Below are 25,394 nucleotides of genomic sequence, written 5' to 3'. Positions count from 1 at the left end.
TTCAGTGTCCCATGAACAAGTTGGGCTGGGAAATCATTTGCTGGATCTCAATCCAGAATTGTGGAGGACAGGCTAGGAAAGGATACAGTCTCCCAGCCCATCCCAGGGAGGAAGGATAAGTACTCTTCTGGGGTGCAGTGCTGGGTCCCTCACATGTGCCCCACACTGTGCAGACTGTCGCCTTCTAAATCAGACGAAGTTATAGCCACAGGTGAGTGCTTCCCCATCCACATTCTCATTTCCGGCCGCCCACTCTCAGCAGTGTGGCTGATTTGGGTTGCAAGGAATACGTGCATAAATGGAGGCATGAGTGTGTAGAGTGGTTTGGGACCTAAAATGTCCTCTCGGGGCATAGTGGTCAGAGAGGGTGAAAGCCCCCGCTGCAATGGGTCCGTCGTCAACAGCATTTCTAACCACAGAATGGCTTCCCACCGGTAACTGGAACTGTTACACATTCTCTTTCCTTAATGCAGTTTCCAGGGAGTGTATACCGATCTTGATGTGACTTGTTCAGGAGCCATAGCTGTGGCTTGTTAAGTTAATCCTTTTCTCCCAAGAAGAGAAGGGGATTCCTAAGGACACGCTGAGGGACCAGGGTTCTCCTTGACGGGTCCTCTTACCTATAGTTATACGTGGTCGTGGCGACAGTCACACACAGAGGAAGCAGGGAGTGAATCAGAGGCGAGGCCTGGTATGGTCTGGTCAGCTCCAGGTTAGAGGACGGTCTGAGGAGGAGCCTGGGGAAGGGGTTTTTCTTTTAAAAATGGCACCATGAAGTAAAGAGTGAGGCGCGAGCCCCCATCCAGAGAAGATCCCAGAATCTCTGGTCCGCTGCTTGCCCCGCCTACTTTGGTCAGAGTCAGTGGGTCAGGATGAAATACTAGCAGCTTAAAACAACAAAGATTTGTCTGTTGCTCACACTCCATGTCCAGCTTAAGTTTGGTGGGGGTCTCTGCTCCACATTGTTCTCATTCTGGGCCCCCAACTGAACACAGACAGCCACTCTTTGGAACAATCCCAATAATCATGGCAGAGGGGAAAGGCCCACAGAGGGTCTCACGCCGGCAGTGAAATGCCCCAGCCTGGATGACATGGCGGTTCCACTCACAACTCATTGACCAAAACAAGTCCCAGAGCCCACGCCCCACAAGGGGGCCAAGAAGTATAATCCCACTGTAGCTAGCCCACCAAAGGCTAGGGGCATTTGGAGAACAGGGCTCATGACTGCCATGGTCTCCACCAGCTTAAGAAGCCACGTGGTTGCCTATCCACGTGTCTTTGGAAGTCAAGAGCCCAGGCTGGGACTGAGTGGGTGTTTGTGCTCCTATATCCTGGCATCACCTGGGAGGTCAGGGTCTTTGGCCCTCAAGGGGGAACCTCTGTGCAGGGGTCATCCAGAGCTGGCCCCAACAGCTTCGGAGGCTAGATCCTGCCTGTTGCCTACAGGTCATGACCAACGGCTGGGAGACAGTGGACATGACCCTGCGGCGGAACGGGCTCGGGCAGCTGGGCTTCCATGTGAAGTACGACGGGACGGTGGCCGAGGTGGAGGACTATGGGTTTGCCTGGCAGGCCGGCCTCCGGCAAGGCAGCCGACTGGTGGAGATCTGCAAGGTGGCCGTGGTCACACTGACCCATGATCAGATGATCGACCTCCTGCGTACCTCTGTCACTGTCAAAGTGGTCATCATCCCCCCTTTCGACGACGGCACACCCCGGAGGTAAGGACATCTGCCTTGCAAGGTGAGAGCCAGGTGGTGGGATGGCAGCTTCTGGAGTGCAGGCCCCCGAGGCCCTTTCTCAGCAGGAAAACTGGTGATGGGGAGAGTCAGCATCTGGCAAACACCTGCCGGATGCCACATACGGTTGAAGCTCTTCAAACGCCACTGTCCCCATTCCATGTCCACAACAGCCCCATGAGGTGGACACCCTCATCAGTCCCATTTTCTAGGTGATGCGCACAGCATTCAAAGTAGCTTGCCCCGAGGACACACTGCGCTTGGTTCACTGCTTCAGCACAAGGTACGAGTGCCCTTCAAAGTGCTGGGGAGACCACAGGGACCAAAGGGAGCAAGTATCTGCTCCCTTGGAGTTTGTGTTCTAGAGGCCGAGACAGGCGGTAATTACATAGATACAATGCAGGACCAAGCAGTAATGAGGTTTAAGATTAAAGCAGGCTGTATAAAGGGCCTGCAGCGTGTTGGGAGAGCTGCTCATGGATCAGGCAAGGCTCCTGGACAAAGGCAGCCACATGGTCTTGTTGGGCTAGGGGCTCCCCAGCAAAGTCTGCATAGAGTCTCGGATGTGTGAGTGTGTGTGGCTCATCCGTCCGTGCAGCACGGAGACCAGGGTGGCTGGGAACAGGTGAGAGGTGGGGCAGCCTTCCAGGGGTGCTTACGGGCATGGGGACAAACTTGGGTTTTATTCCACACGTAGTGGGAAGACAACAAAGAGTTTGTCTTGTTTTTTTAATGGAACACTTCAAACATACCAAAGTGTACTGAGCCCTATTTCAACACTTACCAACACTGGTATTTGTTATTTTTCAAGTTCTGTACCTCCCCTCCCCTTGGATTATTTGAAGCAGTCCCAGTGATTAGACCATATCTCTGCCCAATAAGAACCTCTAAAAAATTAGGACTATACTTAAAATTTTTACCAGTAACTCAGGATCACGTATCCATCAGTATTTACCTTTCTGTTGTATTAGAGGGATCTTTTATAGAAAGAATTGTTTTGTTAATCAGGCTACTCCTGTTGTATTTGGTTGATGGGTCTCTTCAGGCTCTTTTAATCTACAAGCTTCCCTTTCCTGCTTTTTTTCCCCCCTTGGAATTTATTTTGGGAAGAAACCCCGGCTACCTGTTCTCTGGAGTTTCTCACTTCCTGCATTTAGCTGCTTGCATCCCTCTGGTGTCCCTTACCCTGTTTGTCTAGCACATGGATTTCCTGTGGACTGGAGTTTAATGTAGAAACTTGATCCAAATCTGGTGAGATTTCTTTTGGTAACAACACTTCTCAGGTGTGTATCTGTTGCAAGGCACCACGTGTCTGGTTGTCCTCCGTGAGTGGCTCTACGGGCAGAGGGTTCAGATGGTGGCGCCTGACCTGTCATCATACACTGTCCCCCTCAACAGCCATGTGTCATTATTGCCTCGATCAGCTATTTCATTGTGGGTCACAGAGTAACAAGTACTGGTCTCAATTCCGTCATTCCTTCTTCATTTATTGGCTGAAATCTTTCGGTAACTGTTTGGTTACTCTGGGGTAGAATTTATCAGATAGGGAAGGCAGGGTAAATGCTGCTTTTATATCGGTGAGTCGGTGCCCTAGCGATCTCCAGCTGTGGCCAGAGACAGAGAGAATCACTACATCCCAAGCACTGAGCACACAGCTGCACAGAGGACAGTCAGGCCTTGGCCCTCGGGGAGCTACTAAAGTGGATCAGGGGAAGCAAACAGCAAGCAAGGGAATGAGGTGATTTCACATAGCAAAAGCGAGAGGCAACTGAGTGTCATGGGAACACAGACTCTGCAGTGACATTACCTAGGGTTGACTCTCAGCTCTTCCTCATTGTGAACCGTGGCCCTGGGCCAGTGGCCTCATACCTCGTGTCTCAGTTTCTTCATCTGTAAAATGAGGGAGGTAACAGATCCTTTCCCCAAAGATGGTGGTGAGTTTGGAGAAAAGCTTTGTAAATAAAGCTCATAGACCAGCACTTGGCCTGTAGGGGGCGCTCTAGAGACACCAGCTGGGAGCTACTGGGTGTGAGGAAAGTAAAAAGAGCGCAGCCTGACTTTGGAGGGTGAGGAGGAGCCAGAAGAAGGGCCTTGCAGGGACCTAGTGGCCATCACAAAAGTGAGGACAGAGGCCCTGGGCTTGTTGCCAGGCAGCCAAGAGGGTCTGGAGCAGAGTGAGCCAAGAGGAAGGCTGACATGAGGTGACATGTGACCCTCTCAAGGCTGGTGTGACCCTCACTTTACAGATGAAACACCGAGGCCCTGAGGGGACCCATCAGTTGTGCAGAGTTGTACAGCTCCTAAGCAGCAGACAGACCTCAGTCCAGCTTCCCAGCTGCATCAGAAAGTCGGCGAGAGCTGTGCGCATGCACGGCTGTGCTTGCTCCACCCGCCGCTTCCTGCTTGCTCCGGACTTGGTCGGGGGCAGCTCCGAGCATGCCTCAGCCCTGCCCCAGGGGCTCAGCCTGCCCTCACCCCCCTCCCCAGTCTACCCTTGGGACTCCAGTCAAGCCCCCCGCGTCCCGGTCTCTCAGCCCTCTTATGGCGCCAGGGCCCAGCCACACCCGCTCCAGGCTTTGCAGGGGCAAGTCCAGCCAAAGCAACTCCACAGGCCAGCTCCCCAGCAGATCCCCCCACACTGTGCCTTGTTCTGCACACACCCTCACACTCACGTGTGTGCACACGATAAGCCAGCCCACCTGTCCAACGACTCTGCACCGGAGGCCACAAAGACATCCCTGGATCTGCAGGTAGGGACCAACAGAAGCAAAAGTAAAAGTCTGCAGGCTCCCTTCTCTGGCTATGGGGAGACCAGGCCTGAGAGGGTGTCACTAGACACAGGAGCCCAGTTCCTTTCCCTCATTCGGAAAGAAGCTATCATCCTACCCCCCTTGGCAGGGCAGCCACAGAAACAGGATCTCCTGTTTTCAGGGGCAGATGCGGGTTGGGACTTGCATGGTTTTTGTTGTTCTTGAAATGCAGAGGGGTCTGGCTGACCTCATTTGCAGAGCTGGTCGCCCTAGCTCTGGGGTCTCTCCCAGCTTCTTGCTGCAGCCCTGGCCTCCTGGGTGGAATGTCAAAACAAGCCCTGAGCGGGGGCACACAGGGATGGGCAGAGATGCTCTCGCTGCAGCCCTGGCCTCCTGGGTGGAATGTCAAAACAAGCCCTGAGCGGGGGCACACAGGGATGGGCAGAGATGCTCTCGCTGCCGCCAGCAGGGCTCTGTATGGTGTACACCTGGACCCCACACTCCTCAGACACTGAATGGTAGAGTGGCTCATCCACACACTCCAAGGCCATCGGACAGGGCTTCTCAAGTGAGTACTGCACCACTGGCCATAGCTGAACTGGGAGAACGTCCCCCAGCCTGATAAGATGGTCATCGAGACGTCGGCCACTTACAACAGGCCGGGAGGAATGCTCTCGTCTCACTTTCTCTGCCGCTTCCTGATGGAGAAGGCCATCTGGGATGTTGCTTTTTCATTTGGACTCTGGAGCTCTGGTCAAGGGGGTTGGAAACTCCTCCCTGAAAAGGGATATTGAAGCCCCACAGGTGAGGGAGCAGGAGGGGTAAGAAAGGAGACGGTGAGGAGAAGAGGGCTCTGGGCTCAGGGGCATCCTCTCTCAGACATCTCCTGCACGTGGCTGAGGCCGGAGGGTACTGTCTGCTGTGGCATTGCTGCCAAGAGTAGAAGCAATCTAAGTATCCAGCCGCGCTGAGTATTCAGGACCCACTGGCTGAGTAAATCCCAGGTCATCGTGTGATGGGATAGTACTGGATTGTTTAAAGGAAGTAAATTGAATTTGTATCGAGAGGGCCTGGTAAGTAATACTGTTAGTTGGGGGACCCGAGGGGGAAGCAGGATAGCTTTTTATTTCTGTTTTAAATAATATTTGCATAGAAATACCTGCCTAGGATACTTCTCAAAGAACATATAAGAAACTGGAAGCTGTGGTGGGTTCTGGGAGGTGAAACTGGGAGATGGGGAGGCCCTTTTTGTCCCACTTTCACCAGCTTTGTCTTGTGTCAAAAGCATCACTAGCAGCTTGGTAAAAATGCAGATTCCCAGGTCCCCAGGCCAAGGAGGACTCCGATTCCTGTGGTGAGACCCAGTGTCTGCATTCCTCTGCTGTAGTTTGGGTGCTGCTGGTTCTCAGACCAATAAGGAAAGATTTGTTCCGGAGCCCCCAGCAAGGTGTGGTTGGACTTCAGAAGGTGGAAGGGAGACTAGGCCTCTGAGCATGTGGGAACAGCAGGCAGACTGGCCACAGAATCAGCTGGAGAAGGTGGCAGTGCCAAGTCCCCTTTGTTAAGCACCTGGCGGGCACCAGACTTTATCCTAGTGCCCTAGAACACCTGCAGCCACCACTATCTTACAGATGAGGAAACAGCTTCTGGAAAGAAATCCTTCACCCAGGGCCATGCAGGCTGGGGTCTGAATTGGCCATCTGGCCCAGAAGCCCTGGCTCCCCACCACCCGATGCTGCCTTCAAAATGCCTGGATAATACTTCCCTCTTGGAGATCATGCGCAAGGGCTCCTGGCCAAAGGCCATGTTGTCAGTAACTGAGAGAGAAGTCTGGCACCCAAGAAATCTCACTGGCTCCCAAACCAGTCTTCAGTGGCCCATGTGGATAGTGATTAAAGTTGTGGCCTTTGGAGTCAACTTACTGTATTTAAGTCCCGTTTCCCCCTCTTACTGGCTGTGTGACCTTGGACAGGTTACTTAGGTTCTCTGTGTCTCGGTTTACTTCTCTCGGAAGTGCTGTTGTCAGCGGTCGGGATTCTGGCTCCCAACAACAGAACCAGCTCAAGCTTGGTGAAGCAAAAGACAGACTTCCCTGGCTTCTGTTCCTGACAGACAAGGAGACAGAGCGAGATTTAGACTGGGCCCGATGCAGGGACCTGGATGCCCTCACTGGGAATCTTTATCACCTATCTCCTTTTCCTAGCTTGCTCTCATTTCGTGGGACAAAGGTGACCCACCCTTCTTCCCAGTTTCAGCATAGGACTCCCCAGCACAGCAGCTCCAGTGAACTCCACATCTTCCCCCATTAGTTCCAGGAACAGTTCCAGAGTTGATGCCATCTCCACTTGGCCGCACATGGGGCATGTGACAGTCCTGTGCTGATCCTTGTGCGCAGGGGAGGGGGAGGAGAGGTTTCTGATCAGCCAGGCCTGGGTGACATTCTCACACCTGGAGCCAAAAGTGGAGTCTGCCCCCCAGAACACACAGACCTGTTCCCAGATGTAGGAGCTGAGCCAGCCGGAGTCGCAGGGCTATGATGGTCCCCTCATCCACTTACGTCTGGGTTCTGCTGGACATTTGTACTGTTGTCATTCCTCCTGTGGTACCTGGTGAGGCGTTGGCACCTACCAACCCAGAAAGATTGCCAGAAGGAGCTCTGACCCTAATGGTGCAGAGGAGCACAACATGTTGGGCCCAGAAGCCCCAGCACCTCCTCGAGTCGCCTTCTGGAGACTCCTCAGCAGCCATGTCCTGAGCCCCCAGCCACCAAATCCACTGCAACTTTTGCCAGTCCTAAAAGTTCCCTGGGCTCCAGAGGACCTAGGAGAGCCACAGAGGCTCAGCTCACTGAGGGCATGAGTGCTTCCAGGCTGAGGGCCCCCAGCTCTGCTCTGACATCTGCTAGGACATGGATTTTGGGAGCCTGGGGCACGCCCCCTGGGCTCAGAGCCCTCTCCTGTGCTGCACTGCATGAGGGGTGGAGAATTCAGGGCCGTGGATGGCCCAGCCTCAAACCAGCAACACCACGGCCTGTGTGCCAGCCTGGTCTGGGGGGAGTCACAGGCCCTTCTGCATCTATTTCAAGGTTCCAGATTTTGTGGCTTTTTTTTTTTTTTTTTTAAACCACCCTGCAAAGTAGGTCACCTGCTCCTCTTCCAGCCGCCTTTGAGCTTCTTTGGAACAAGGCAGATACTATCCTTTGATTCTGAGGGCATCTGCCTTTCTGGCCCCCGGTACCGCCGCAGGGGGGCTGGGGTGGAGGGGGAGGCTGAGCCATTCCATGGAGGACACTGGTCCACTTGAGGCCTGGGTCAGGGAGAAGGGAGAGGAAGGAAGACGAAGGGAGAGCAAGGAGCAAAAAGGAAGTGAGGGAGAGAGGGCCAAGCGGTCAGAGCCTCTAGGGTGGGCCCTGTCCTGGCTGACTTCCTGAGCTGCGAAGTTTCAGACCAGTTTAAAGGGTACCTACTTGGCCTTTAAAATAGGCCCTCATGGTTCAGATTTAGGCAGGAAACCCAGCCCAGAGTGACCAGGCAGCAGTCTCTCCTGGGCAGCAGGCATGTGTGCTGGGGAGCCAGGGCCCTTCTGAGTAACGAAGTTTTTCTTCCCAGGGGGTGGCTGGAGACCTATGACATGAATACCTCGGAGCCCAAGACAGAGCCGGAGAGCTTGCCCCCCGGAGGCCGGCCCCCCTACCGCAGCAACGCTCCTTGGCAGTGGAGCGGGCCGGCCTCCCACAACTCACTCCCAGCCTCCAAGTGGGCCAGCCCCAGCGCTCCTGGCCACGCCCAGTCCCTGAGCCGGCCCCCGAAGCAGACCCCCATGGTCCCCTTCCGGGAGCCCCAGCCCCTGCACAGCAAGAGGTAAGGACTGATGAGGGGGCCACCCCGTGTCCTCCCGTCTGCATCCCGCTTTTGTCCTATTCTCCCTCCTCCCTCTTTTGTCCAGTCTCTTTCTCCTCCCCTCCTCCTCCTTATGCTTCCCTCCCTCCCTTCTTTCTGTTGTTTCCTTTCTTTTTTTTTTAATTATGTCAGTCGCCATACAGTACATCATTAGTTTTTGATATATTGTTCCGTGGTTCATTGTTTGCGAATAACCCCCAGTGCTCCGTGCAATCCATGCCCTCCTTAATGCCCAATCACCGGGCTTACCTATCCCCTACCTCGCTCCCTTCCAAAACCCTCAGTTTGTTTACTGTGAAGTTTTCCTTTTGGACCTCTTCTGTGAGGCCCCAGTGCTGGGGAGCTCGGTGTCTGAGGCGGGAAAGCCACCATACTACGTGTGATGGAAACTATGTATTGCTTGAAAGCTCAAGGGCCGGATAAGCACCAACCCCAGGGTAGTGATCACTTCCGGGGGAAGGCAGGGAAAGGGGAAAGCCCACAGGCAGGCGTGTAGGGGTGCTGCCATTCTAGTTCATGGGTTAGGGGGTAGCTTTGGGAGTTTGTTTTATTAGGATGGTGCATACCTTACAGACAAATCATCCTGTAGGTGGTATATATTTTAAAGTAAAGAAAAATTGCTAAATGAAGGAATGAAGGAATCCCAACTTGTAGAGGTGCCTTCTTGCTTCCATGGCCCCTGTCGGGCCTCTGTCAGGGCCCCAGAAGCTGAGGGGCAGGCACAGCCGTAATGGGAGAGGGAGGGCCAGGACTGTCCCTGCTCCCGGGCCCCACCCTTTGCTCGCCACAGCTCTCCCTGCATCCTGATGGGTGCATGGCCGATGAAGCAGATGGGATGTGGTTGGGCCAAGTCTGTCTTCCATCCTCTGAGGCTACTGGTATCCTTAACTCATCCTTCCCTCTGCCCTCCCTTCTTTTTCTGTTGCAGGCCTGTCAGCTTCCCAGAAACCCCTTACACAGCATCACCAGCAGGGGCCGACAAAGCCCCTCCCTATCGGCAGCCTTCTGGGAGCTTCTCCACCCCCGGCTCGGCCACCTACACGAGATACAAGCCATCCCCAGAAAGGTCAGAGTCTCTTCGCTCTTAACAAATTAAGGAATCTCTGAGAGCTGGGGATCCTTCTTCCCCAGGAAATCCACACACCCTGCAAGTTTATTTGCCATTTGATGGGGTTTCTGGATCCCTGAAGGTCATCAGAGGACCTCCAGGAGGATTGGCTATTTTTTTTGTTGAGATTTAGGGCCAAGCTGCCCTGGGCACGACTCACCGCCGGCTTTTCTCGTAGCAGGATTTCTGCTGGCATGCTCTTAACCTGTATCACTTGCTTAAGCAAGACCATTTGCCTTCTGGCATGGCCACTCAGAGATCTCTCCATCTCCTAGTCCATGGCTCCGTAGTGCCGTGTGCCCTTGGTCCTCCAGGATCCTTGTCTCTGTCGCCCCACCTTCCTCCTCCCCGCTACTGCAAACCATTCATTTGGCCTCCTGAGCAGCTAGCTCTGCCCCCCACCCCCTCCTCTACCCCCCAGTGCCCCACCCTGGCCACCTCCCTGAGCCCCCAGCCTCCGTGCCACCTCCTATGGCCCACTCTCCACTCAGCAGCCAGGAGGATCTTTCTATATGTGGCCATGTCTGTCTCCTGCTTCAGACCCTCCCACGTGTCCCACAGCCCTCAGGACACAGCCTCAGCACCTCCGTGAGGCCTGCCTCTCCAGCCTCACTGGTCGCTTTCACTTCCCCGGGGAGGCTGTCTGAATTTCAGAGCCCGCCTCCGTGTTCTCCCTCTGCCTACAGTTTCTTCACACTCTTCACCCCACACTCCCCCGTCCTGCCAGCTTGAGCACTGATGCTCCTCCTCTGGGAAGCCTTCCCCGAACCTCCCCCGGCATAGATGAAGGGCCACCACTGTGTCCCTCAGTTCCTGTGTGTTTGTGGACAGTGGCCTTGAGCACTCTCCATGCTGTCAGCCAGGTCAAGAGTGTGTGTGCTCGTGTGTGTGCACTCATCTTCAAGCTCTGGGACCTTCCCAGTGCATCTTTGTGTGACCCTCATGCAGCACAGAGGCTGACCCTGGTAGGTCCTTGGTATCTATTTGATGAAAGGTTGGGTGAGTGCAGGAGTTGGGCTAAATAAAACCCCCTGCTGTTAGAGCAGGGATTCGTTCACTGATCTCCAGTGTGCCTCAGGATCACCCCAAAGGGGACCTGGAAACAAGCATTTGCTGGGACCTTCCCCCCACCTCAAGGCTCCAGCTTGGTAGGTCTGGAGTGTAGAACGTGCAAGGCTGACGCTGCTGGTCCAGGGAACACATGGCAAGAGCCACTGAGCTAAACCATTGTCAGATCTCAGCCTCCACTGTCAAATCGGGGAAAACAGACTTCCTCTTCCAGCTCCTGGCCACCACCATTCAGCCTTCATTCAGCAGGGAGTCTCAGGCACTGTTTGAGGTACTCACTCGCTGGGGGCTCCTGTGGGCAGTGCCACTGGCTGCAGTGAAGGGAGCGCCCCGGAAATCGTGCGCACCCCAACGAGAGCACTGGTAGACTAAGTCCCTAGAAGAGGGAGCCCAGCCCAGCCCCAGAGGTCTGTCTAGCCTGGCTGCCTGGAGGAGGCAGTGTTTGAACAGGGCTTTGAGAGGTCCCCAGGCGTTTGCCACAGAAAGGAGGGAGAAAGACCTTCTGGACAGAGCAGAGGCCACAGGCAGGAGTAAGCGGAATGGTGTGGAATGCAGGAGGAATGGAGAGGAGTTTGGTGTGTGGAGGCCCCTGGGTGGCAGCAGCGGCTGAGACTGGAAATGGCAGCCAGTACCCAGTGATTAGCCAAGAACAGAGGTGGTAGGATTGATGTTACTGATAAATCCAGGGGGCATTTATTTTTTTCAAAGTCTTGGTGTCCCTTCCCTTTATTATTAATTTTTAAACTTTCTGAAATAATTGTAGGTTCACAGGAAGTTGCAAAGAAACGTGCCGGGAGCTCCACGAATCCCTCACCCAGCCTCCCCCATGCAAATAGCAAAGCAAGACATTGACATTGGTACAGTCCATAGAGCTTATTCAGAATTCACCAGTTGCACGTGGACACGTGTGTGTGGTGAGTGTGTGTGGCTCTGTGTGGTTTTGTCACATGTGTGCTGCTGTGTACCCACCACCACAATTTGTACACTGTACCCTCCCTGCAGAGCTCCGTTCCCGCTACCCCTTTAGAGCCACACCATTCTCATTCTCTCCCCCATATTTAATCTCTGGCAACCCTTAATCTGCTCTGCATCTCTAACTCTTGCTATTTTATAACTGTTATATAAAAGGAATCACACAGTATACATCCTTTGGAGATTCTTTTTCACCCAGCATAATTTCCTCGAGGTTCATTCAAACCCTTGTGTGTATCAGCAGTCAGTTCCTTACTGCTGAACTGGATTCCATGGTCTGGAACTAGCCCAGTACAGATAACCAACCATTCACCCTTTAGAGGATATTTGAGTGGTTTCTGGGCTTGGGCACATTACAAACATGCACCTTCTGAACATGCGTGAAAATAAATTTTGCTTTCCCTGGAACAAATGCCCAAGAATACAATTGCCTGCCAAGATACGGAAACAGCCTAAACTTTCATTGACCGATGAATGGCTAAAGAAGATGTGATATATATACAAGCCATGGAATGTTATCCAGCCATAAAGAAAGGAAGTCCTTCCTATGGATGAATCTGGAGGTTATTACGCTTAAGTGAAAGATATCAAACAGAATAGGACAAATACTGGAATGGTGTCCCTTATACAGAGAATCCCAAAAAAAGTTGTTGAACTCATAGAAAAGACAGAGTAGTGTGGTGGTTGGCTGTGGTGGGGGAAGTAGGGAGATTTGGGCCAGAGGGGACAAAGTTGCGGTTACGAGATGAATAAGTTCAGAAGATCTAACGTACGTATAGGCATGGTGCCTCAAATTAATAATTCTTCACCAGGCATTTGAAAACTGCCAAGAGTAATCTTCAGCATTGTCCCCCAAGACTAGATGACTCTGTTCCAGGAGAGATGGGCTCATTAACCTGATTGTGGTTATTGCTTTGCACTGTGTATGTCCATGTATCACTGGTTTTCACTAGTTATTCTATTAGCCATGTAAGGAGGTCTCGTCGTGTTAATTTGCATTTCTCTAAAGGCTGATGGTGTCCAGCATCTTTCCATGTGCTTATGTGCCAACTGTGTATCTCTCTTTTTTTTTTTTTAAAGATATTATTTATTTATTTGACAGATAAAGATCACACGCAGGCAGAGAGGCAGGCAGAGAGAGAGAGGGGGGAAGCAGGCTCCCTGCTGAGCAGAGAGCCCGATACGGGGCTCGATCCCAGGACCCTGAGATCATGACCTTAGCCGAAGGCAGAGACTTAACTCACTGAGCCACCCAGATGCCCCACCTGTGTGTCTCTTTAGGAAGTGTCCATGCATGTCTTTTGCCCATTTTCTAACTGGATTCAACAGTTTTCAGCTTTGGAGAGTTCTTTGTATATACTAGACACAAGTCCTTTGTCAGCTGTGTGACTTGCAAATATTTTCTCCCCGTCTTTAACATGTTCTTTCATCTCCTCAGTAGGGTCTGTAGCAGAACAAAGGGTGTCCACTTTGATGAGGTCTAAGTTACATTGCTTTCCTCTGAGGGTCCACGTTTTTGGTGTGAAGTCTAAGAACCCTTTGCCTAGACTGGGGTCCTGAAGATTTTCCTTTTTTCTCCTAGAAGTTTTATTAATTTTTTTTTTTTTTAAGTAGGTTCTACACCCAGCATGGGGCTTGAACTCACAACCCTGAGATAAAAGAGTCAGATGCTCCAGCCAGGTGTCCTTCTGTGTTTTATCATTTTGTATTCTGCATTGAAGTCCATGATCCATTTTGAGTTCATTTTTACATAATGTGACAGGTTTAGGTTGATGTTACTTGTTGGCCTACTGACGTCCAGTTTGCTCCAGCACTGTTTCTGGGAAAGGCTCTCCCTCTTCCATCACATCGCTCTTGCTGCTTAAAGCAATAGATCACTGAAAGGGGAACTCAGTTGGACATGTTTGTGTGGGTCTGTTTCTGGCTCCCCGGTCTATTCTGCTGAGCTGTATACGTGATCTTGGTGCTCCCAAGCACTCCACAGGTGGGGATTTAATTATCCCACATGACAGAGTGGGGTAGGAGGCTCCATGAATCCCCTTGGTCAGGGTCGCTCTTCCAAGAAGTGGCCAAGTCGGGATGGGAACCCAGGCCCATGCCAATCTGGAGAGCAGACATTGACCTGAGCGAGACTTGTCCTAACAGAGGACTCTGAGCTTATTCTCCAAATCAGGGTGACATACACAGTCCCTCCTGGGGTCCCAGCCCCACGGTGACACTTCATCTCTGTCAACATCAGGGTCCCGAGTTTGGCAAAAGGGTGCTAGCATGGTGCATCCCCTCCAACCTCAGAAGTGTCATTCACAGCCAGTCACCAGCCTGTGGCAGGAGGCCCAGGAGCCAGCCAGAGCTGTGCCAGTGGCCTTTAGTCTTAGGTCCTTTCCCCTTTCCCCTCCGCATGGCCGCCCGATGCCATCCTGGATCCTGTGGGAGCCCAGCCAGACATTCCCACCTAAACCTGGACACCCCCAGCTTGGGACTCCTCTGTCTCCTACTGTCTCCGGCGGGCCTCCTACTTGCCAAATTCATCAAGCTTGTAGGGTTGTGGGGGCCCGTATGCACAAAATCTGTCCCAGGGCCCATCTTAGATTCTGTGGGAAACAGGGTGGTAAGATGGCCTGCCCTCTGTCAGCCCCATGAGCGTGGGCCAGTGTCTTCATCTCTCTGCACCTCGGGTTTGCTCCCATGTAAAATGTGTGTCCCCAAGCAGCACTGAGAATGTTCACGGAGGAAGACCCTGTAGAGCACTCAGAACTGGGTCTGGCACACAGTAAGTGCCAGGCCCAGTTAACGCTGATGACCATTACTGCCCCTCGAGCGCCTGTCCTGGTGGCTGGGGGACAGAGGCTGGCAGATGACATCCCTGTCCTTGGGAGTTGGCCACCCTTGTTCGCAAAGTGAGCAAAGCACCGAACTTTGTATGGAGCATTAGGACAGAATAACACGCCCAGCGCAGCAAGCCTGCCCGGCTGGACTGGACCTCAGATGTTTGCTCACGGGACCAGCTGGCTGGCCTTCTTTTTTTTTTTTTTTTCTTTCCCTTTTTTTCCTGCCAGCTCTATAGAGTTGTACATTGGTGAGGGGGCATTTGACTGCAGGACAGAAAAGCTAACTCGAGAAGGCATGAGGCATCAAGGGAATGGGTCATCACATAGTAGGTCCACAGGTGGAATGGCTGTAGGGCTGGTGTATTCTTTAGGGAAGACCTCAGGGACCTGGTTCCACTAGTGACTCATGTTGGCTCTTGGTGCCCCAGGCAAAATCAGTGCCCTGCAGAAAAGGAGGGAAGAGCTTCTTTTGGTATCTAAGAGGAAGGGAGCTGGGTCTTTTTGCCTCCCCTGAACCATCCCCTTGCAGGTCACATTGGACCTGCACGACTATCTTCAACTGTCAGGATGTACTCAAGTTGCATGATTGAGGGGTGGCCACCACAAGGAACCCTGGGCTTCCTCAGCAGAGATCAGGAAGGTTAATGGTTTTTGGTGTGGCGGCCCATCATGGCTATATCATCCATCCACCCTCTCCCCGGTCATCTGGGAATTCACCCGTGCATTGTCCCATCAGTCCCCATGGGAGCCTGGCAGAGCAGGCTGGACCCCTCCCCTCCAGAGAGGCTCTTGCCCATGTCACATCTGTCTTTGGTACTCTGTTCTTGGGCCACAGAGGAAAGTACCATGCTCAAACCAGTAACGTGGTAGCCCAAGGAGGCTGAGCCAAAGGCATTCCCTGCCTGCCTGCCCGGGTCGGTAAGCACAGCAGCTTTTCCCAGATAGTGCCAGAAACGTCAATGAGTTTCTCACTGAAACCCAAACCCTTTCTATCTGATGTGGTGTCATCTTCCAAGAAAAGATAGAAGACATTAACATTTCTCAGATGAACTTGAGGGCAGCTCTGGTCTTTTCCTCTGGAGGTTTTGCCCAGAACCATGCATGCTGAGATAAAGAACGGGTCCAGATTTCCAGTCTCTTGTCCATGCCTTGACTGTGATCGAAATGGCTCCGAATGGGGACATATCTGCACCCCCCAAAGAATGGGCAGCATAAGCCAGTCAGTTTCCCTTAGGCTCACAAGGTTTTGTTTGAGAATTATGCAATTGCACAAAATACAGATTGTCTTCATGCAGGACAGTAGCTGAGCGGTAGAGCCTGGTGAAACCCTTCCAGGTACAGGCGGTCTGTCGTTAGGATTAGGTGTAGCTGCCTACAAGAGGAAACAATGACTCTGACAGGACATGCTGGCAGAGACCTGGGCTCCCTCACCCGAGCTCTGCCATTCTTGGCCTGTTGCTGCCCGTTCTTACAGTGGCTGCTGGAGCTTCAGCCTTGAGGAGGAGATGAGGCAGAGGCACCCACAGCACACTTGCAGATATTTCCTGAAAGTCACACATGACACTTTCATCTCCACGGCAAGAATTGCAGGAGAGCCTGAAAATGCTGTCTGTTAACCAGTTACATTGCAGCCCCGGATACGGCCGGGGTTCTGTTACAGAGGCAGAAGCGGGGTCTAGACACTGGGGGAGCCTCCACTCAGGCCTTGTGCCGGCTGACCCCAGCGGCCACGGCCGTTTTCCTTTGGCACGCAGGTTTTGATCCAGACATCTCGAGAAAATGGAATAAACACATCAACCCTTGAATTCCCTGCCGTGGCAACTGGGGCTGCATTATCTACCAGCAGTTGGGCGACTGATAAGTCAGTATTGTGCACAGCTGTTCATTTTCTTGTTTTGGCCCTGTCTTGTCTTCCTTGCCTGGAGGACTTAGAGGTCAGGGTTTGGGCAGAAACAAGTTTTTCCTCCCCCCATCCCCACCCCCCACGTCCCCAACCCTCACCCCCCTGCAGCCCGGGAGACAAAGCCTAGGGGTTCAGAGTTAGTCTTTGTGGAAACAGCCCCGCCTTGAGGCTGGCAGGACAACCCTGGAGTTGCAAGTATAGACAAAAGGAACCGAATGAGAAATCACAAAGCCAGCTCTATTAATGGGAGACTTGTTAAGTCTTCCGAGGTCCAAGGCCTGTGTCAGTAGGGCACTTCTGACTGGGATCCGGCCGGCTCCAATACCGTACAAGCGTATTCTCTCCCAGAAAAGGAGTCTCAGAAGTAGGTCAGGCTCCAGGAAGGGTGGCTCTAGCATTTCGGCCACAGTATCAAGGCCCCTTTCCCCCCCACCTCTTGTCTTCCGCTCTCAGCGGTGGCCACCTCCTCAGGCTGGCGGCAGGAGGGCAGCAGCAGCTCATGGTGTTCTGTCTGGCCCCAGCGACACCTGGGGGAAGAAGAGCAGCTGTCCTTCCTCATCCTCTCTCTGAGGACCCGGGAAACTTCCTGGAAGCCCTCCCAGCACCCAAAAACATCAGTGGCTTAGATCAGCCAAGGTGTGTCTTGCACCCACACTGGAGGCGACTCCACTTCTGGTTGGCAGGGGACCCCTTGGGGCCCCGGCTGGCCAGGGCAGCCACTACCTCCAAGTCACTTCCTCACAGCTCCCGACAAGACCAGGTGTAGCCCCGACCCAGCCTGTCGCAAGGGGCTGGAAGTGCGGCCCCACTGTGTGCTTGCCAGGGGGAGGGCCAGGTGTATTTTCTGAGAGTCATTGTGGCTCTTTTATGCTCTCACGTCAGATTAGCCAAAATTGAGTCCTTTGCCTGTCTCTGAACCAACCCCAGGCAGGGAGAAGGGTTCCGGTCATGATAGCTCTGATCTGAGGCCGAATGGACGTTGGACGCGCCCTTAGGATTCACTCCAGGGTGTGGAACTGCAGGGAGAGCCTTCTGCCTTCTGCCAGTTTCTACCCTAGATCTCAGCCCTCCCTGCCGGTGAACAGAGCCAGCCTCCAGGAGAATCCATGTTCAGGAGATAACTTCGGTATTTCATCCATCCTATAATCCTGTGAAGTAGAAGATGTCATTATCCCATTGTTCAGGTGGGGAAACTGCAGCTCAGGCTAACAAGCACTTGCCTAACCAAGGTCACGTAGCTAGGAACGGATGAAGCTGGGGTTTGAGCCCCACTCTGCCTCATTCTGGAGCCCAAGTGTAAGCTGCTCTACCACAGCTCCTTCCTCCAACAGAGGGACAGGCACAGAGTCCCGGCCCACTGGCCAGTTGTCACAGCTGTGTCTGTGTCAGCCTCCAGCTTAGGGTCGGTCTTCTGAGGAAAGGTCTACCGAGTCTGCCTCTCAACAGTTGAGGGAGACTGCAGCTCAGGGCTGGGAAGGGACTGTCCCCGGCTGAGAAAGGGGCCAGGCCTCCTGTGCCTACAGATGCTTTGGTCCCAAGACAGGCCTGCGAGGCGGGTTTGCTAACAATATCTCACTCCGACTCACAGCCAAGAAACAAGCCCCCTGAGGAAGCTGTGGGTAGGGCCTCCGCCCTGGTGGCTTCGGCCCCTGCTTCCCCGGTGGACTCTGCATCGCCTGCGCTCCCTGGCACGCTTCCCAGGCGAGACTCACTCCTGACCCTCCACTAATAGCACGTTTCCAGGATTACTCATCTAGCCTCCCCTCCACGCGGAGCCTCCAGTGTGTTTAAAACCCCCCAGCGAGCAAGTCTCTGGCTCAGGTGGTTTTTGTCACCCCAGCCCTTCACCCTGTGCTTGCCTCTCACTCCCCTGCAGGTATGCGGCTGCCCCACACCCACTGCTGTCTTTTGACCCCCACTTCAGCCACGATGGGATGTCCAGCGGCGACTCCTCCTCAGGCGGCCTGACCAGCCAGGAGAGCACCATGGAGCGTCAGAAGCCAGGTAGGGCCTCCCCAGGCCGGCTGCGCCTGCCCGCCTGGCCCAGCAGGACCGCTTCCCATCCGCCAGGGGACACCCCTCCTCCTGTCGGCAATGGATAGAACACAAGAGGAAGCTGCTGGAGCCACACATGAGATTAGGGAGGTCACCTGAGAAAGCAGCAGGGACCCGGGAACCCGATCCTCCTCCATCCAGACAGGGCATCGGCCTATGGCGTTAGCTCGGGAGCCCGCATGCAGATGTGTGGTGCGGGGGTGGCGACCTCCCAGGGAAACAGCTGAAAACGGACTAAAAGCAGAGCTGCCAGGGGAGCAGAACCAACTGTGTTCTGAGGATTTTCCTTACATAAAGCTTCTTATGCTCGCTTCCCACTGTCGTGGCTGTACGGCCAATACCAAGACCAGAGCCCGGGTCCTCAGTGTGCAACAGGGATAACACATCCCAGAGTGAATGCCCCACGCCCCACCCCCCAGGCAAGAGGCCCACTTCGGCCAGCTCCCGAAGCCCCTTGGGCCCCTCCCAGTCAGCACCCCCAGAGGCTACCCTGCCCGGCTTCTCACAGCCAGACTTAGTTCTGCCTCATTCTGCATTTTACATATACGAAGCCAACCCCCGCTGGCTAGACGCATCATGTGTGCGTGTCTGGCCTCTGTCACTCAGGGTTGCGTTCTCGAGCGTCAGCCTCATGCTTGTGTGGAACAGTGCGGTTTCCGAGGCGTATCCCATTATATGAACAACCCACAGTTTATTAGTCCGTGCTGGCGTTGATGGACATTTGGGTCGTTTCCAGCTGGGGACGGCTTAGAATTGTGCTGTTGGGAATGTTCTCGAATCACACTTCAGTGGTGTGTCTGCCTGGGAGCGGAATGGCTGGGTCACATGCTGAACGTTCCAAGAAGCTGCCACACCTTTTCCCAGAGTGACAAACCATGTCATGCTCCCACCAGAGACAGGAGCGCCTGAGTTGCCCCATGTCCTCACCCACGTTTTCACTTCGGCCATTCTAGAAGTGAGCGCCTAGTGGCATCGCCTTGTGGTTTTAATGTGTGCTTTTCTGGTGCTCGATGAGACCTAGCATTTTCTCGGTCTGTTTATGCTGCTCTGTGTGATGATTAATCGTGAGCATATACACTTAGATGAAGATTCAATGTCATTCCATACAACAAACTTGTAGACCCTCCGAAGCCTGAGAACTACTAGATGAGTGGGTGGGTTCAAAAGAAAGGAAATCAGTGAGGCGTCCCAAGAGCATTGACATTAGACGGGGAGGCATGGAGCTGTCCTCTTAGACGTTCACGAATTTCCAGGCAGCCCAGGAGGATGATCACGTCAGCATGTCACCAGCTCCCTCAGGGCAGGGAAGTGTTTGCATGTCCCAGGATTAGTGGCCTGGGAATTCCTTGGAACCCCAACCCCTGTGGTTCCCTTCAACCAGGGAAAATTGTTGAACTTCGGGTCACCCTCCCAACCTCGCTCTCCCTTCTGCTTTAGGGCCTGCAGACTTGGCTTGCTTCCCTCGGTAAGGCCCTGCCCGCCACTCCCACTACCCACGATTCTGTGCTCTCTGCTGCAGCACACACGGGTCTGCATCTCTTTCTCCCCACCCCTTCCAGAAAAAGAAGAGAGTTCCATGGTGGTCTCCTGACACCAAAGTGTAAAACGGGGAGGACATTTTTCCAGGGTTCACCCAAATGGGGTGTCACGGAAACTCCCCATTGTCCTTCCCTTCTCTTTCCTTTCCTAGAGCTTGGTTCCCCGTTCACTTCCTTGGGATTGTTACGAGTTAACTTAATAGCAGCCCTCCTCCTCCCCACACAGGAATCAGGGCAGTCTGTGTTTAGAAATCGTCATGAAGCCTAGAAACTGCTCAAGGCATAGAGACAAGGCAGTTCAGGCTGGGGAGCACCAGCCACCATGACAGACATGGGGAATCACCCAGATCAGAGGACGGTAATCATAGGCACAGCAGTATGATTCTGCATATGTGTTAGATGCCTGGTGCTATACTCAGTACTCCCTGTCTCCTCTTTTTTTTTTTTTTTAAGATTTTTATTTATTTATTTGACAGAGATCACAAGTAGGCAGAGAGAGGCGGGGAAGCAGGCTCCCCACCAAGCAGAGAGCCTGATGCGGGGCTCAATCCCAGGACCCTGAGATCATCACCTGAGCCAAAGGCAGAGGCTTAACTCGCTGAGCCACCAAGGTTCCCCTCCCCGTGCCCTCTTAACAAGGGGGAACATTCTAGCAGGAGAGCCAAGAGGTCACCAGGGGCTGGTCCAGAGACCCAGTGAAGGGTTCAGTTACCAGGGTCTGTGAAGGGCAGAGTGGAGGCCCCTGGAATAGCCCAGAAGGGAAGGAATCTAGCCCTTTATCCCTCTGTTAATTTGACATGTCGCTAATCATAAACTCCAGACTGGGCACCAGGGACACGCAGTGGGAGCCAGAGAGGCATGTTCCCTTCCTTCTTGGAGCAAACAGGCTGGTGGAGAGACGGACAACAAACAGGCACACAGTGATAAATGAGCACCAGGAATGCTAACAAGTGGAAACTGTAATACAGTGCTGAGAGAGAGATGGTCAGGGTTTGGGGGAATCTCTGAGAAAATCATATTTCAAGTAAGGCTAGAAGAATGCAGAGGAGTCCACTGGGAGGAGAAGATTCAGGGGAAAGAGAATAGTCAGGGTATACCGAGGTAGCCGTGAGTGTAGGAGGAACAGTAACAAGGCCTGTGGCTGGAGAGGTGACAGTGGCTGAAGTCAGGGAAGTGACAGGGCCAGAGCCTGTGGGGAGGTCTCTGTCCTTTGCTCAAAGTGGGACAGGGGCTTGGTCCTTCCAAGCAGCGGAGGGATGGGATCTGACTTGGATGTTCACAGGGGCCTTCTGGCTACAGATGCTTGTAGGGTAGGGGTGGGGGTGAGGGAGATGGGCAGGTTCTAAAGGTAAAGTTGACAGAATTTCCTGATCTTCTACATGCATATGGGAGGCAGGAGTCAGGGGTGATACCGGGGAGCCACGTGGACTGAGCAGGAAAGACAGTGAGTATTGTAGATTTGAGGGGAGATAAGGAGTTGGCTTTGGCCACGTTCAGCAGGAGGCATTGGGAGGCAGCTGTATAGACAAGTCTGAGGTCAGGAGTAGTTTGGGCCAGTCCTCTCTCAGGAGTAGTCTGGGAGAATGGGAGTCACCAGTGTAACAGGTGGGAGTTGAAGCTGGATGCAGCTACTGCAGGCTCGGCTGTAGAAAACGTGGTCTCTGGCATGATCCGGCCACCTCCCAGGAAACCAGTACCTCCCGAGCCTGTGGGATGCTCCACAGAGGAAAACCGCCTCTGGAGGTGGCAAAGGTGGATGAAATGGGCAGTCTCCCCACCACCACGCGGACAGGACACCATTGGCTGTGCCAACCAGGCTGTTGTCTGAGGTGGTCCTGAGCACCCCACCCCACGTACCCAGAGCAGGAATCTTCTGCTCTGGAGGCAGCAGAATGCGGTCGTGAGCTCAGGCTCCAACAGGCCCTGTGGGAAGTTCAGAGTCAGCAAACGTGACCTCAGTGGTGATCTCATCTGTCCCGGCTTCAGGTCCCTCCTCTACAGTGGACACCCTGTCTCTCCGTCTTGCATGATTTGGGGGCCCAATGAGATCACCCCTGCCCAGCCCTCTAAGCACAGACCCCAGCCCATCATTAAGAGAATGATGATTCCTGTTTTGGAAGCATGTACTCTCCATCATTGCCAGTGTTGTCCTTGTTGGGGAAACACAGAGAGGGGGCAGAGGTGGATAGCACAAGTCTGAGGCCCTTTCTGCATGACCTTGGACTAGGTATGTAACCTCTCTGAGTCTTGACATTCTTCATCTTTTAGAAGTGATGTAATATCTACCCAGCAGTATTGCTGGGAGGACTTAGTAAGGGAATGTGTGCAAAGCAGTTGTGGTAATACCTAGCACAGGTCATGTGCATATAGTCATCTTTATTGCCATTATTTTCAATATAGCAGTAATCAAAAGTGTGGGCTGTGGGGTCAGACCATCAAGGCTCCAGTCCTCTGTCCTCTGTCCGTGCATTTGTGTTTGGTAGATACTAACCAGTCCTCCCCTGGAGCTGTACACTATTTTTTTTTTTTTTAAGATCAGTTGCTGAGTTGAGGCATAATGACTACCTGGAAAAATAGTCTCATTTACACCCACACCAGCTATCCCGATATTAAACCTATTTTACCTTGGAACCACCAGCTCCATTTGTGGAGTTCTGTCCCAACACAGTCCCACACTTGCTCAAGGGCCACCCTAACAGTGTTGTAAGGAAGAATTAAAAACCACCTAAATGTCCATCAGTAGGAAACTAGTTTAAAAAGCGGCGTCCAGGGATGCCTGGGTGGTTCATTGGGTTAAAGCCTCTGCCTTTGGCTCAGGTCATGGTCTCAGGCTCCTGGGGTGGAGCTCTGAGTTAGGCTCTCTGCTCAGCAGGGAGCCTGCTCCCTCCTCCCCCGCCTGCCTCTCTGCCTACTTGTGATCTCTGTCTATCAAATAAATAAATAAAATCTTTAAAAAAAAAAAAAAGTGGGCATCCAGGAATGCCTGGGTGGCTCAGTCAGTTAAGCCACTGCCTTTGGCTCGAGTGATCCCAGGGTGATGCCCTCATGATCCCAGGGTCCTGGAATTGAGTCTCGCATCAGGCTCCATGCTCGTTGGCGAGCATGCCTCTATGTGCCACTCTGCCCGCTTGCGCTCTCTCTCTGTCTTTCTCTCTCTGACAAATAAATGAAGTCTTTAAAAAATTTTTTTTAAAAAGTGGCGTCCATTCACATGATGGAATGCTGTATAGCCGTTAAAAACAATGTAACTTTGGGGCGCCTGGGTGGCTCAGTGGTTTGGGCCACTGCCTTCGACTCTGGTCATGATCTCGGGGTCCTGGGATCGAGTCCCGCATCAGGCTCTCTGCTCAGCTGGGAGCCTGCTTCCCTCTCTCTCTCTCTGCCTGACTCTGCCTACTTGTGATCTCTGTCTGTCAAATAAATAAATAAAATCTTTTAAAAAAATAATGTAACTTTATGTCCGGTTATGTGAACATAATATTATGAAGCTGTAAGGTGAAAAGCAAGTGTAAGTATAGTGTAAAGGGAGAAGTCACATTGTGGGACCAGGCTTAGTGTAATTCCCTTTTTGTTTAATAAAATAAGTTATGCCCATTTAACCAGCAAAGGATTGCCACCTTGTGTACATAAAGAACACCACTTGCCGATAGGATAAAAGAGGTCAATCCCATGGATAAAGAGGAAAGGGAAATGAACAGGTAATTTACAAAGTAGAAAATTCAAATGGCCAGTAAGAATGAAAATGTGCTCAACCTTCTCTGGCAGTGACGATGGAGGATGGTCCTCAGGCTTCAACAAATTAACCATGTGAAGCTCTAGGGTAGTATCTGGCACATACTAAGTGCTTAGTAAGTATTTCATTACTGAGTACTGTTATACCCCAGGACATAAGTTGGGGCCCTGATCCTGTGGGAGCTGAGCAGACAAGCTGGCAGAGGGGGTGGGACCATGTTTAGGGCCAAATTCCTCAGGTAAACTCAGGCCAGGGCTTGAGTCACCTCTAACCACTGATGTTTCTCTTGTCTTCCTGCAGAGCCTCTGTGGCATGTGCCCGCCCAGGCCCGGCTCTCCGCCATGGCTGGAAGCAGCGGGAGCAAGCAGGCCTCCAGGCAGGACACAGCAGGCAAAGATTCCCCCAACAGGCATTCCAAAGTGAGTCTGGGCCCCACCTGCCTAATCCCGGGGAGCCAGGGCCTCAGGAGCCGACTGCCTGGTCTCCCTAACTGCCTGGGCTGGGTGGTGTCACGGGGTGTGGGCCTCTGAACACCACATGTGAGCACCTCCTCCATCTTCACCTCCTCCGCTCCAGCAGAGGTCTGGAACCAGCCAGTGAGCCTCTTTCCACGCAGCGATTCTGGAACCTGGGCTCGCTGTCCTTCAGGGCTTCAGAGCCCTCTGCCAGGACCCTGCCTCTTGCTGGCAGGTTGGGTGGGAAGAAGAGAGGATCAGGTAGCAGTCTCTATAGCCCAGACCTGGAAATGGTATAAATCTTTTCTGCTTCTATTGCATTCGCCATTGCATATGAAAACTCCATCACGTGGCCACGCCACAGTGCAGGGGAGACTGGGAGTCGTGGTCCTGTGTGCCCGGGCAGAGGAGGTGGTTCTGGTGAGCCCTCGGCAGTCTCTCTGCATCCCTTCATTCTGCGGGAGTTTGGTGGGCACTTACCGCGTGGCGGGCCCTGGGACCATGGTGTTGGAGGGCACAGGTGAGCACCTGTGCTCACAAAGCTGATTTCCCAGTGGGAGCAGCGAGCAGGAAGCAGATGAACACATACGTTTTGTGACACCAGGAGCTGGTCTTCTCTGTGAGAGAGAAGCAGAGCTCAGTTCAGGGGAAATAGAGCATCAGGCACTGCTGCTGTAGGGTGAGGTGGTCACTGAGGGCCTCTGGGGAGGTGATGAAGCCCTGTGTGAAGTAGGGGGCAATCCACAAACACACCCAAAGGAAGAGCGTTCCCAGGCGGAAGGAGCAGTGGGTGCCAAGGCCTGAGGTGGTGGTAGGCCTGACCCACACAGAGAACAGTCAGGAGGCCTGTTGGGAACAGAGGGATCAGGCAAGAGGGTGCAGATGAGGTTAGAGGCCAGAACGTGGGGTCAGATGGCGCAGGGTCTCGGGGAGGACTCTGGCTTTTCCTGTGAGTGAAGTGAAGCCACAGGAAGGTTCTAAGCAGGGAAGGGATATGAAACGGGACAGGTGTTCACAGCCTCCCTCTGGCTGTTATGTAGGGAATAGACTGAGGGCCGGAGGACAGCAGGGAGGCTGTTGCTGTGGTGCAGTGGGAGATGGTGGTGGGTGGGCCTGGGGTGGAGCCAAGGAGGACCAGAGGTGGCAGGTCCTGGGTCCCCTTTGAAGATGCAGGCCACAGGATTTACTGTGGGGCTGGACATGGGTGTGAGAGCAGAAGCAGGGTCCAGGGTGACTCCAGGGCTCCTGCTTGGGGTAGCTAACAGGATGGAGATGTCTTAATGAAGCAGGGAAAAGATGGATCCGGGAGGGAAGGCCAGGAGCACAGCTGTGTGGGTTGAGCCTGT

At 53.3% G+C, this 25,394-nt stretch overlaps 1 protein-coding gene across 1 annotated transcript in view; it reads left to right on the top strand.

Annotated features, from left to right (window-relative positions):
• Nucleotides 1–25,394, top strand: part of LOC101691954 (signal-induced proliferation-associated 1-like protein 3) — a 207,917-nt gene that overhangs the window by 167,251 nt on the left and 15,272 nt on the right. Inside the window, exons 11-15 of the mRNA XM_045075894.1 lie at nucleotides 1,447–1,721; nucleotides 8,098–8,349; nucleotides 9,317–9,454; nucleotides 18,144–18,271; nucleotides 23,894–24,012. Of these exons, the coding sequence (XP_044931829.1) occupies nucleotides 1,447–1,721; nucleotides 8,098–8,349; nucleotides 9,317–9,454; nucleotides 18,144–18,271; nucleotides 23,894–24,012 (912 nt within the window). The remainder of the gene's footprint in view (nucleotides 1–1,446; nucleotides 1,722–8,097; nucleotides 8,350–9,316; nucleotides 9,455–18,143; nucleotides 18,272–23,893; nucleotides 24,013–25,394) is intronic.

The sequence above is a fragment of the Mustela putorius genome, unplaced genomic scaffold, assembly GCF_011764305.1.
Source record: "Mustela putorius furo isolate JIRA1106 unplaced genomic scaffold, ASM1176430v1.1 tig00000174_pilon_pilon_pilon, whole genome shotgun sequence".
Taxonomy (NCBI): Eukaryota; Metazoa; Chordata; class Mammalia; order Carnivora; family Mustelidae; genus Mustela; species Mustela putorius.
The sequence above is the reverse complement of the archived record's forward strand: the minus strand, read 5'-3'. Positions and strand labels throughout refer to the sequence as shown.